The sequence below is a fragment of the Lucilia sericata genome, unplaced genomic scaffold (genome assembly GCF_015586225.1).
Source record: "Lucilia sericata isolate MDLA Ls3-8-SP2 unplaced genomic scaffold, ASM1558622v1 Contig000250F_arrow, whole genome shotgun sequence".
NCBI classification, from domain to species: domain Eukaryota; kingdom Metazoa; phylum Arthropoda; class Insecta; order Diptera; family Calliphoridae; genus Lucilia; species Lucilia sericata.
The window spans coordinates 211,248-224,798 of NW_023994276.1; the positions used below are offsets into that span (position 1 = coordinate 211,248).

Below are 13,551 nucleotides of genomic sequence, written 5' to 3' on the forward strand. Positions count from 1 at the left end.
ATTTTTTTTGTTAAATAGTTGCGGGTTTTATTTTCTGTTTTTCATGTTGTTGACTTTTGAGACAAAATTCTTTTCATGTTGAAATGCGAAGATTTCATGTTTAATTATATTTTTATTTAGTTTTTAGTGTGTTTGAATGCGATTGTTTGTGTGTGTGTGTGAGTGTTTATTTTTATTTTTTAACACCTTTGAGAAAAACAAATTCAAGGTTAATTTGTTGTCGTGTAAAATTGTCACTGTCTGTACAGGTGTGTGGTTATTTATAGCAGGAATTGATAAGAATTTGAAAAAAAAACTTCCAAATTTAGGAATTTCTAAAGAAAATTCGAAAATTTTAAAAATTTTGTAAAGAAAATTCGAAATATTTTATATAGAAAATTAAAAATATTGAAAATATTTCATTAGAAAAATCAAAATATTTAAAATTTTTCAATAGAAAATTAAAAATATTGAAAAATTTTTTATAGAAAATTGAAAATATTGGAAATTTTCTATTAAAAATTGAAAATGTTAGAAATTTTCTATAGAAAATTGAAAATATTGAACATTTTTCTATAGGAAATTTAAAATATTGAACATTTTTTTATAGAAAATTGAAAATATTGAAAATTTTTCTATAGAAAACTTAAATTTTGAAAAATTTTCAATAGAAAATGAAAAATATTGAAAAATTGTCTATAGAATATTGAAAATATTTAAAAATTGTCTATAGAATATTGATAATATTGAAAATTTTTCTACAAAAACTTAAAATATTGAAAATTGTCTATAGAATATTGATAATATTGAAAAATTTTCTATAGAAAACTTAAAATATTGAAAAATTGTTTATAGAAAATTAAAAATATTGAAAAAATGTCTATAGAATATTGATAATATTGAAAATTTTTCTATAGAAAACTTAAAATATTGAAAATTTTTCTATAGAAAACTTAAAATATTGAAAAATTGTCTATAGAAAATTAAAAATATTGTAAAATTGTCTATAAAAAATTAAAAGTATTGAACAATTTTCTATAGAAAATTAAAAATTTGGAAAAATTTTCTATAGAAAATTAAAAATATTGAAAAATTTTCTATAGAAAATTAAAAATATTGAAAAATTTTTTATAGCAAATTAAAAATATTGAAAAATTTTCTATAGAAAATTAAAAATATTGAAAAATTTTATAGAAAAAAATAAAAATTTTGAAAAATTTTCTATAGAAAATTAAAAATTTTGAAAAATTTTCTATAGAAAATTAAAAATATTGAAAAATTTTCTACAGAAAATTAAAAATATTGAAAAATTTTCCATAGAAAATTAAAAATATTGAAAAATTTTCTATAGAAATATTGAAAAATGTTCTATAGAAAATTAAAAATATTGAAAAATCTTCAATAGAAAATTAAAAATATCGAAAAATTTTCTATAGAAAATTGAAAAAATCGAAAAATTTTCTATAGAAAATTGAAAAAATTGAAAAATTTTCTATAGAAAATTGAAAAATTGAAAAATTTTCTATAGAAAATTAAAAATATTGAAAAATTTTCTATAGAAAATTGAAAATATTGAAAAATTTTCTATAGAAAATTGAAAATATTGAAAAATTTTCTATAGAAAATTGAAAATATTGAAAAATTTTCTATAGAAAATTGAAAATATTGAAAAATTTTCTATAGAAAATTGAAAATATTGAAAAATTTTCTATAGAAAATTGAAAATATTGAAAAATTTTCTATAGAAAATTGAAAATATTGAAAAATTTTCTATAGAAAATTGAAAATATTGAAAAATTTTCTATAGAAAATTGAAAATATTGAAAAATTTTCTATAGAAAATTGAAAATATTGAAAAATTTTCTATAGTAAATTGAAAATATTGAAAAATTTTCTATAGAAAATTGAAAATATTGAAAAATTTTCTATAGAAAATTCAAAAAATTGAAAATATTTCTATAGAAAATTTAAAATATTGAAAATATTTCTATAGAAAATTCAAAATATTGAATTTTTTTTATAGAAAAATCAAAATATTGAAAAATTTTCTATAGAAAATTAAAAATTATGAAAAATTTTCTATAAAGAAGTATTAAATTTTGAAAAATTTTCAATAGAAAATGAAAAATATTGAAAAACTTTCTATAGAATCTTAAAAATATTGAAAATTTTTTTATATAAAATTTAAAATATTGAAAAATTTTGTATATAATGTTGAAAATATTGAAAATATTATAGAAAAATCAAAATATTGAAAATTTTTCTATAGAAAATTAAAAATTATAAAAAATTTCCTATAAAGAAGTATTAAATTTTCAATAGAAAATGAAAAATATTGAAAAACCTTCTATAGAATCTTAAAAATATTGAAAATTTTTTTATATAAAATTTAAAATATTGAAACATTTTCTATATAATGTTGAAAATATTGAAAAATTTTCTATAGAATATTGATAATATTGAAAATTTTTCTTAAAATATTGAAAAATTTTCTATAGAAAATTAAAAATATTTAACAATTTCCTATAGAAAATTAAAAATATTGAAAAATTTTCTATAGAAAATTGAAATTATTAAAAAGTTTTTTATAGAAAACTTAAAATATTGAAAAATTTTCTATAGAAAATTAAAAATATTGAAAAATTTTCCATAGAAAATGTTAATTATTGAATAGTTTTCTATAGAAAATTTAGAATATTGAAAAATTTTCTATAAAGAAGTATTAAATATTGAAAAATTTTCAATAGAAAATGAAAAATATTGAAAAACTTTCTATGGAATCTTAAAAGTATTGAACATTTTTATATAAAATTTAAAATATTGAAAAATTTTCTATATAATGTTGAAAATATTGAAAAATTTTCTTTAGAATATTGATAATATTGAAAATCTTTTTATAGAAAACTTAAAATATTGACAATTTTTCTATAGAAATCTAAAAATATTGAAAAACTTTCTATAGAAAATTAAAATTATTGAAAAGTTTTCTATAGAAAACATAAAATATTGAAAAATTTTTTATAGAAAATTAAAAATATTGAAAATTTTTCGATAAAGAAGTATTCAATTTTGAAAAATTTTCAATAGGAAATGAAAAATATTGAAAAATTTATAATGTTAAAAATATTTAAAAATTTTCTATAGAATATTGATAATAGTGAAAATTTTTCTATAGAAAACTTAAAATATTTAAAATTTTTCTATAGAAAACTTAAAATATTGAAAAAGTTTTTATACAAAACTTAAAATATTGAAAAAGTTTCTATAGAAAATTAAAAATATTGAACAATTTTCTATAGAAAATTAAAAATATTGAAAAATTTTCAATATAAAATGAAAAATATTGAAAAATTTTTTATAGAAAATTTTAAATATTGAAATTTTTTATGGACAATTGAAAATACAGCAAAAATTATATAGAAAATTGAAAATATTGATACATTTTCTATAGAAAATTGAAAATATTGATACATTTTCTATAGAATATTAAAAATATTGAAAAATTTTCTATAGAAAATTGAAAATATTGAAATTTTTTATGGACAATTGAAAATACAGCAAATTTTATATAGAAAATTGAAAATATTGATACATTTTCTATAGAAAATTAAAAATATTGAAAAATTTTCTATAAAAACTTGAAAATATTGAAAAATTTTCTATAACATTTCAAAATATTACATAATTTGCCATAAAAATATTAAAATTTTAAAAAAGTTTTATAGAAAATTTAAACTTTTGAATTTTTTATAAATTTCCTTAATTGTTACTATTATTTTACTCTTAAGTGTAACACCACCTGTATGAAACATCAACTAACCTCATTCATTGCCTTTTAGCAACAATGATTTGTTTCAGTCAAAAGATTAAATTTCATTTATTTTTACCACAAAATTTCAAAGAAATTATTTTTTGTTTCAGGATGATATTTTAATTTGTTATTTAGTTTATAAATTGTTGTTTACAAAAATGACATATTTTATTTTTAAGTTATTTATTATTTAATTGTTAACTATTTTTAAAACAATTGGTATAATTATGATGTTTAATTTATTTATATTACAGCTTGGCAGTGATAGATACTCCGCTGATAGATATTCTACAGCCAGTAGTATTGGTGATAGATACAGTTCTTTGTATTATCAGGTTGGAAATGGAAATTTGTTTTAAAAATATTAATTATAATTAGAAAGTAAAATTAAAACCTTGATAAGTGTTGGGTGTTTACTACCTTTACTACTATTGTTGTTGTTGTTATTTTGAGACTTATTTTGTTTTAATTGTTGTTGTTATTTTTAAATGTCTGCCATTTACAATTGCTGCTGCTTGAATACATTTGCATTTGTGTTGTCTTTTAACTGCTGCTTGTTCGTTTGCTCGCTTGCTTGCTTTTTATTTGTTTAGCCTATTATTAGGCTTAAAATATTAAAAATAACTAAAGTCTACTTTTAGGCGCTAAATATATAACTAAATGCAAATAAAGACTTGTAAATGTGTAAAAACAATACTCATGTCTAACCTACACCGTTTTCTTTTTTTGCTTTACCATTTACCTTGTCTAAATGTCAATTGTATTTGTTTGCTGTAATCTTTTAACAGTTCTTTTTTTTTGTATTGTCTACCCTCCCACCACCACCACCACTAATTGGCTTAATAATATCTGGCCTTTTGTCTAAAAATTCAAGGAGATGTTGGTGACTTGTACAAATAATACAACACATGTCTTTTTGTCGCTTTTTAACTTTTTTACCGTCAGGGTCTTTTTTTCGGTTTAAATAGAATTCTTTTGCATATAATTAACTAACTATGATTGTTGTAATTTCGTTGTTGCTGTAAGTATTTGTCACATGTTGGCTTTTAGCCAAATAATGCAAAACCAAAAAAAAAAAAAAAAAAAAAAATGTTTCACATAAATTGTCGCATTAAATAAAATCAGATTCTTTAAATGCCACCAAAAAACACGAAGAAAATAACACAACTTTTATTTACGTTTTGATTTTTAATTCAAAAAGTTTTTTTTCTACGTGTTTGTTTCTGCCATAGAAATTAATTTGCAATAAAACAAAAATAAAAACCAACAAATTAATGTAGTTTTTTAATGTTAAAAGCACATTAAAATGCTCTTCAGGGTCAATTGCACACAAAAAGAAAATATCACAAAGGAAAGTGAAAGTGAATGCAATTTTTACGTGTGTTAAATTTAGAAAAAAAAATTTTTACATTTTTTTTCTATAGCAAAATTTGTAAGTTCTTTTATTGTTATAGTTTTTTTTTTCAAATAATCGATACATTTTCTTAAGAAAAAGTTCAAATTAAGATTAAAATCAGATGAGAGGCTAAAATATTGAAAAATTTTCTATAGTGAATATAAAAAAAATATATAAAAAATCGAAATATTGACAAAATTTCTATAGAATTTTTTTAATTTTGAAAAATTTTTATAGAAAGTTCAAAATATTGAACAATTTTCTATAGGAAGTTCAAAGAATTGAAACATTTTCTATAGAAAATTCAAAATTTTGAATGATTTTCTATATAAAATTCAAAATATTGAACAATTTTCTATAAAAAATTATAAATATTAAAAAATTTTCTATATAATAAAATATTGAGGAATTTTCCATAAAAAGTTGAAAATATTAAATATGTTTCTAAAGAAAACTTTAAATATTGAATAACTTTCTATAGATAACTTTAAATATTGAACAATTTTCTATAGAAAACTGAAAATGTCAAACAATTTTCTATAGAAAGTTTAAAATTTTGAACAATTTTCTATATAAAGTTCAAAATATTTAAAATTTTTCTAAAGAAAATTCAAAATATTGAAAAATTTTCTATAGGGAATAAAAATATTGAAAAATTTTCTATAGAAAACTGAAAATATTGAACAATTTTGCATAGAAATTTATAAATATTGAACAATTTTTCATAAAAAAAATTATAAATATTAAAAAATTTTCTATAGAGAATAGAAATATTTAACAATTTTCTATAGAAAACTGAAAATACTGAACAATTTTCTATAGAAAACTCAAAATATTGAACAATTTTCTATAGAAAACTGAAAATATTGCATATTTCCTATAGTAAACTTCAAATATTGAAAAATTTTCTATAGAGAACTTAAAATATTGAACAATTTTCTATAGAAAACTGAAAATATTGAACAATTTTCTATAGAAAACTAAAAATATTGAACAATTTTCTATAGAAAACTGAAAATATTGAACAATTTTATATAGAAAATTTAAAATATTGAACAATTTTATATAGAAAATTTAAAATATTGAAAAATTTTCTATAGAAAACTGAAAATATTGAACAATTTACTGTAGAAAACTGAAAATATTGAACAATTTTCTATAGAAAACTCAAAATATTGAACAATTTGCTATAGAATACTAAAAATATTGAACAATTTTCTATAGAAAACTCAAAATATTGAACAATTTTCTATTGAAAATTATAAATATTGAAAAATTTTTTATAGAAAATTGTAAATATTGAAAAATTTTCTATAGAAAACTGAAAATATTGAACAATTTTTAATAGAAAACTGAAAATATTGAACAATTTTTAATAGAAAACTGAAAATATTGAACAAATTTCTATAGTAAACTGAAATTATTGAACAATTTTCTATAGAAAACTAAAAACATTGAACAATTTTCTATAGAAAACTGAAATATTGAACAATTTTCTATAGAAAACTGAAAATATTGAACAATTTTCTATAGAAAACTGAAATTATTGAACAATTTTCTATAGAAAACTTTAAATATTGAACAATTTTCTGTAGAAAACTGAAAATATTGAACAATTTTCTATAGAAAACTTAAAATATTGAACAATTTTTAATAGAAAACTGAAAATATTGAACAATTTTCTATAGTAAACTGAAAATATTATAAAATTGTCTATAGAAAACTGATAATATTGAACAATTTTTAATAGAAAACTGAAAATATTGAACAATTTTTAATAGAAAACTGAAAATATTGAACAATTTTCTATAGAAAACTGAAATTATTGAACAATTTTCTATAGAAAACTGAATATATTGAAAAATTTTCTATAGAAAACTGAAAATATTGAACAATTTTCCATAGAGAAAATAAATATTGAAAAATTTTCTAAAAAAAGTTCAAAATATTGAACAATTTTCTATAGAAAACTGAAAATATTGAAAAATTTTCTATAGAAAATTATAAATATTGAAAAATGTTCAATGGAAAATTATAAATATATTGAAAAATTGTCTATAAAGTTCAAAATATTGAACAATTTTCTATACTATTGAAATATTTTCTATATAAAATTATAGATATTGAAAAATTTTCTACGGAAATTAAAAATATTAAAAAATCTTTAATAGAAAATTTAAAATATTCAAAAAAATTAAAAAAAATTTTCGATTTTTTCTCAAGTTATCAACATTAATATGACATTTAAAATATCTGTCGCCTTGTTTCAAAAATATCAACTTATCCCTATTCCAATTGTATCCCAAAAAGATAATGTTAAAACTTTGCGATCTATAAAAAACCATTAATAAGTTAAAATTATTCATTTAACTTTTATTTTAATTATAATAGAAACCCACACGCGTCCCGCATAATGACAAGTATTTAATGACAGGATTCGTGTTGTAAACAAAAAATGGCGCCATTAAATATTGTTTTACTTGCTTAAACATGTTTTTCTTACTTTTTATACCATAAAAACACAGGCTATGAAAACAAGTTTTCTTTCTGCCCATAATAGTTCAAGGACTCAATATTTATAGGAAAAAAATCTTGAAAACTTTTAAAATGACATTTTAAAAGAAAACTACTTATAAGCAGAAAAAAAAAATAATGGAAAATATAAATAAAACAATCACAGTAAATATTATCGTCAGTCACTCAGTCATTAATTACTTTCAAGTACAATGGTTTTGAAATCTCAACCACTAACATTGAATTTATAAATGAAGGGCTTAAGACCGCATTATTTTTGTTATATTAAGGAACTATGTATGCTATGTATTGTTCTTGTTATTGTTATTGTTGCTGCTTGCTTCGGCATGTTTGTTTTAGTATGTGTGTGTGTGTGTGAAAATCCTTTTATTGTCCTGGCTGGCATTCATTCATATTTTCTCTAAACAACAAAATTCACATTTTCACACATTCATTACTTAAAAGTCAAGGCATTTCGCAAGACCACTAAAACTATATAAATAACTAAACAATAAGATAATAATGAGATTCTATTTATTTTACTTGGATTTATTACTAATGTGTGTTTGGTATTTCTATATGTATTTTTTTGCAGTCGCCCAGCCGTCTGGAGTCAGCAGCCTCTTCAAGTGAACACACCACAGGACGTCAATTGCAACGTGTATTGCACTATACGATGACACCCTGCCGCACATTGCCCGGCCTCAGAAGGTCAGAATGCGCCATACACGATGTGGATTGTGATGAAGTTTATCCAGGCATCTATATTGGTGATGCGTAAGTTAAAGAAGAAGGCCAACGTGGCTCTGAACTGAAGGTTAATTAAAATGTTAAAATGTTTATTTTCACCTTCCTTAGAGCTGCTGCTAAAAATAAAACATACCTGCGTATGATGGGCATTACACATGTTTTAAATGCCGCCGAAGGTTGTCGTTATGGTCAGGTCGATACAGGGCACAGTTACTATCGTGATATGCCAAGTATTAGGTATGACATTCATGCACCCATCTCCATTCATATTGTTCATTGCATATCCAACCCATTCCATGTTCAAGGATTTATTTATTTATACATTTTCACATTGCAACGCATTTAATAATCAAATAGAGGAGTTATAGAAGAAATGAAGGGGAAGTATAAATTTTAATCGAAGAGGGACTTAAGAGACTTAAAGTTTTCGATAACTTTTGGTATAGAATCTAAAAGTTATTGCAAACTTTTCTATAGACACTAAAAGTAATCGATAACCTTTCCGAGAAGAGAAGAGACTGAAATTTGTTGCTAAATTTTCATTAAAGACTAACATTGTCATTACTTTTTTTACATATACTAAAAGTTATCGATAACTAACCTAAAAGATGCAAAATGCATCGAAGTCTTTTCTATAGACACTGAAGTTTATCGGCATTTCTTCAATGGAGTCTTAAAGCCATCGATTCCTATTCTAAAAAGACTAAAAGTAATTAAAGACTTTTATATAGAGATAAGAAGTTATCGGAAACTATTTTATAAAGAACACAAGTTATCGATTACTTGTCTATATAAAATAAATGTTACCAATAACTTTTCTATTAACAATACAATTTAAAGTTATCGATTTTCTGTAAGGATTAAATGTTATCGCAGACTTTTCTATAGAGACAAAAAGTTATCGAGAGCTTTTTTACACAGAATAAAAATTATAGACAAAAAAAGTTATTGAACTTTTCTATTGAGAATAAAATTTTGCGATATGATTTCTATAGAGAATAGTGATTATCTATAACATTTTTAAGCAGAATAAAAATTATCGAGTTTAGAAATTAATAATAACTTTTTTCTTATAGAGAAATAGGAAATACAAGTTATCGATAGCCTTCCTACATAGATAACATGTTATCCATAAGTTCCCCATAATATTTAAAAGTTATCGATACATTTTCTGCACAGATAACCAGTTATCGTTAATTTTTCTGTAAACAAGGTTATCGAAACAAATGTTATCGATATCTTTTTCTGTATAGAAAGTTATCGATAATTTCTGATCTGTATAGAAAAGTTATCGATCATTTTTGTTCAAGTTTATAGTCTAGTCTAGTCTATAGTCTAGTCTATAGTCTAGTCTATAGTCTAGTCTATAGTCTAGTCTATAGTCTAGTCTATAGTCTAGTCTATAGTCTAGTCTATAGTCTAGTCTATAGTCTAGTCTATAGTCTAGTCTATAGTCTAGTCTATAGTCTAGTCTATAGTCTAGTCTATAGTCTAGTCTATAGTCTAGTCTATAGTCTAGTCTATAGTCTAGTCTATAGTCTAGTCTAGTCTAGTCTATAGTCTAGTCTATAGTCTAGTCTATAGTCTAGTCTAGTCTAGTCTATAGTCTAGTCTATAGTCTAGTCTATAGTCTAGTCTATAGTCTAGTCTATAGTCTAGTCTATAGTCTAGTCTATAGTCTAGTCTATAGTCTAGTCTATAGTCTAGTCTATAGTCTAGTCTATAGTCTAGTCTATAGTCTAGTCTATAGTCTAGTCTATAGTCTAGTCTATAGTAGTCTAGTCTAGTCTATAGTCTAGTCTATAGTCTAGTCTATAGTCTAGTCTATAGTCTAGTCTATAGTCTAGTCTATAGTCTAGTCTATAGTCTAGTCTATAGTCTAGTCTATAGTCTAGTCTATAGTCTAGTCTATAGTCTAGTCTATAGTCTAGTCTATAGTCTAGTCTATAGTCTAGTCTATAGTCTAGTCTATAGTCTAGTCTATAGTCTAGTCTATAGTCTAGTCTATAGTCTAGTCTATAGTCTAGTCTATAGTCTAGTCTATAGTCTAGTCTATAGTCTAGTCTATAGTCTAGTCTATAGTCTAGTCTATAGTCTAGTCTATAGTCTAGTCTATAGTCTAGTCTATAGTCTAGTCTATAGTCTAGTCTATAGTCTAGTCTATAGTCTAGTCTATAGTCTAGTCTATAGTCTAGTCTATAGTCTAGTCTATAGTCTAGTCTATAGTCTAGTCTATAGTCTAGTCTATAGTCTAGTCTATAGTCTAGTCTATAGTCTAGTCTATAGTCTAGTCTATAGTCTAGTCTATAGTCTAGTCTATAGTCTAGTCTATAGTCTAGTCTATAGTCTAGTCTATAGTCTAGTCTATAGTCTAGTCTATAGTCTAGTCTATAGTCTAGTCTATAGTCTAGTCTATAGTCTAGTCTATAGTCTAGTCTATAGTCTAGTCTATAGTCTAGTCTATAGTCTAGTCAGTATAGTCTATAGTCTAGTCTATAGTCTAGTCTATAGTCTAGTCTATAGTCCTATAGTCTAGTCTATAGTCTAGTCTATAGTCTAGTTTATAGTCTAGTCTATAGTCAAGTCTATAGTCTAGGCTATAGTCTAGCCTATAGTCTAGTCTATAGTCTAGTCTATAGTCTAGTCTATAGTTTAGTCTATAGTCTAGTTTATAGTCTAGTCTATAGTCTAGTCTATAGTCTAGCCTATAGTCTAGTCTAGTCTAGTCTATAGTCTAGTCTATAGTCTAGTCTATAGTCTAGTCTATAGTCTAGTCTATAGTCTAGTCTATATTCTAGTCTATAGTCTAGTCTATAGTCTAGTCTATAGTCTAGTCTATAGTCTAGTCTATAGTTTAGTCTATAGTCTAGTCTATAGTCTAGTCTATAGTTTAGTCTATAGTCTAGTCTATAGTCTAGTCTATAGTCCAGTCTATAGTCTAGTCTATAGTCTAGTCTATAGTCTAGTCTTTCAAGAGCTTTTCTATAAAGAACAAAAATTATCGACAACTTTTCTAAATAGAACAAAAGTTATCGAAAACTTTTCTATACTGAATAAAAGTTATCGATTACTTTTTTATAAGGAACAAAAGATATCGATAACTACATAATAATCGATAATTTTTTTTTTTAAATATCGATAACTTGTCTATATAAAAAGGTTATCGATTTCATATAGAAAAATTATACATAAATTTTATACGTAACAGAAAATTTATAAATAACTTCCTTCAGATAAACTATTCTTTAAAAAATAATGATTAAAATTAATCGATAACTATTCAACAGAGACCAACACAGTAACTTTTCTAAGGAGACTAACATTTGTCGATAACTCTTTTTTGACATTTCAGAAAACATTTCACTCTGCTTATCATTTTACATCTGTGTTCAGCGCTTCTTTCCCCTCTTATTTGGCTTTAATTGATTTTTGATTGAAAATTTACAAACACAATTTCTAACATTTTTTTCAAAATTACTTTGTCTGCGGATTTTCACCATCACTACACCAAAAACGTTTGAAATAAAACTTTTATTTTCATTTCGAAAATTTTCATTTGCTTTGTAATTACGGCACTTGAGAACATTTTTCTTTTTGATTTTATTACAACATTTGCACCTTTAACATCTGTGTAAAACATTCATAAAATCAAATTTTATAAATAAAAATGTGTGTAGAAGGAAAAACAAAGACACTGTTTTCAGATATATGGGCTTTCCAATGATTGATGCTCCTACAACCGATATTTCACGTTATTTCTACGTGGCGGCCAAATTTATTGACAGTGCCATCAGTGGTGGAGGTGAGTTTAATGAAAAAGAAAATTAGTTTTTCTTAAATTTTAATTTTCTTCCCTTTTTCCAGGCAAAGTCTTAGTTCATTGCTTGGTGGGCGTGTCCCGTTCAGCCACCTGTGTTTTGGCCTATTTGATGATCTGTCGTAAAATGTCAGCGGTTGATGCTATACGCACTGTACGCATGCGCCGTGATATTCATCCAAATGATGGTTTCCTACAGCAATTGGCTGATTTAGACATGGAACTGAGACGTAAAAATCTATATCCATTTTAAGAACCCGAACAAATCATAATAACATTATATAAAACAATAACAGCAACAACAATAACCAAAGAAACCAACTCAATTCAATTGAACCATATATTCAGAGAAACAATATTATTAAAAAACAAAATCAAACTAGGTTTATATATTTAAATAAAAAATAAAACTGAAATTTATATAGTGATAATAAATATAGAAATCAGTAATCAGAGACCATTTATAAAAAGTAGAGACAAATTCTAAATAATCTAAATAGACTTTTAACGACGGACTTACGGACTGCATAACTGGACTGCTACTTAATTGAACCGTTAAACAAAAAACGATCTTTTGAACTTATTTTATAAATCTTAAGAAGAAAAACAAAAAACCAACAAATCTAATAAAAAACAAAATTTTTCTTTGTAGTATATTATATATGAGTATATACTTATTATATTATTATAATTAATATTAATATTATTAACAATAAAATTCTTTTTGTATTATTATTATAATTTAATGAAAAAATCAAAAATATGAAAAAGAAAATAAAAAAACCAATAAAATTATATTAATTATATACTAATGGAAACATTTAAAGAAAAAGTTATCTATTTATTTGGTTACAAAATTATTAATTTGCAGACGTTTTTTTTTTTTTGGTGCTGCAAAATGGGGGAATATAAAAATCTGGAAAATTTCTTAAACTTAAGTTAATTAATTTTTATTGTCCATAGAAAGATCAACATTTTAATTTTCTGTAGAAAAAAAAAATTGTCGATGTCGAAACCAATAACTTTTGATTAACTTTATATAGAGACTAAAATTTAACGATAACTAAAATGATATTGTTATAACTTTTCTATAGAGCCTAAAAGCCATAGATAAAGTTTCTAACTAAAAGTTATTGATAAATTTTCTATAGAGACTAAATGTTATCGAAAAGTAAACTACCAACAACTTTTGAATCTCGAATCAAAGTTATTAATAATTTTTTATAGAAAAGTTTTCAATATTTTGAATTTTATATAGAAAATGTTTCAATATTTTAAATTTTC

The 13,551-nt window shown here is 22.6% G+C and overlaps 1 protein-coding gene across 3 annotated transcripts in view; it reads left to right on the top strand.

Annotated features, from left to right (window-relative positions):
• The window catches only part of LOC119602731 (dual specificity protein phosphatase 13), a 31,045-nt gene extending 18,183 nt beyond the window's left edge, over window positions 1-12,862 (top strand). Inside the window, exons 2-6 of one of the 3 annotated variants that reach the window (XM_037954409.1) lie at window positions 4,045-4,125; window positions 8,296-8,477; window positions 8,559-8,687; window positions 12,128-12,252; window positions 12,315-12,862. In XM_037954409.1, coding sequence (XP_037810337.1) covers window positions 4,045-4,125; window positions 8,296-8,477; window positions 8,559-8,687; window positions 12,128-12,252; window positions 12,315-12,520 — 723 coding nt within the window. In that variant the 3' untranslated portion in view covers window positions 12,521-12,862. The remainder of the gene's footprint in view (window positions 1-4,044; window positions 4,126-8,295; window positions 8,478-8,558; window positions 8,688-12,127; window positions 12,253-12,314) is intronic. The other 2 variants (XM_037954410.1, XM_037954412.1) reach the window with 2 other exon arrangements.
• The last annotated feature ends 689 nt before the right edge of the window (window positions 12,863-13,551 follow it).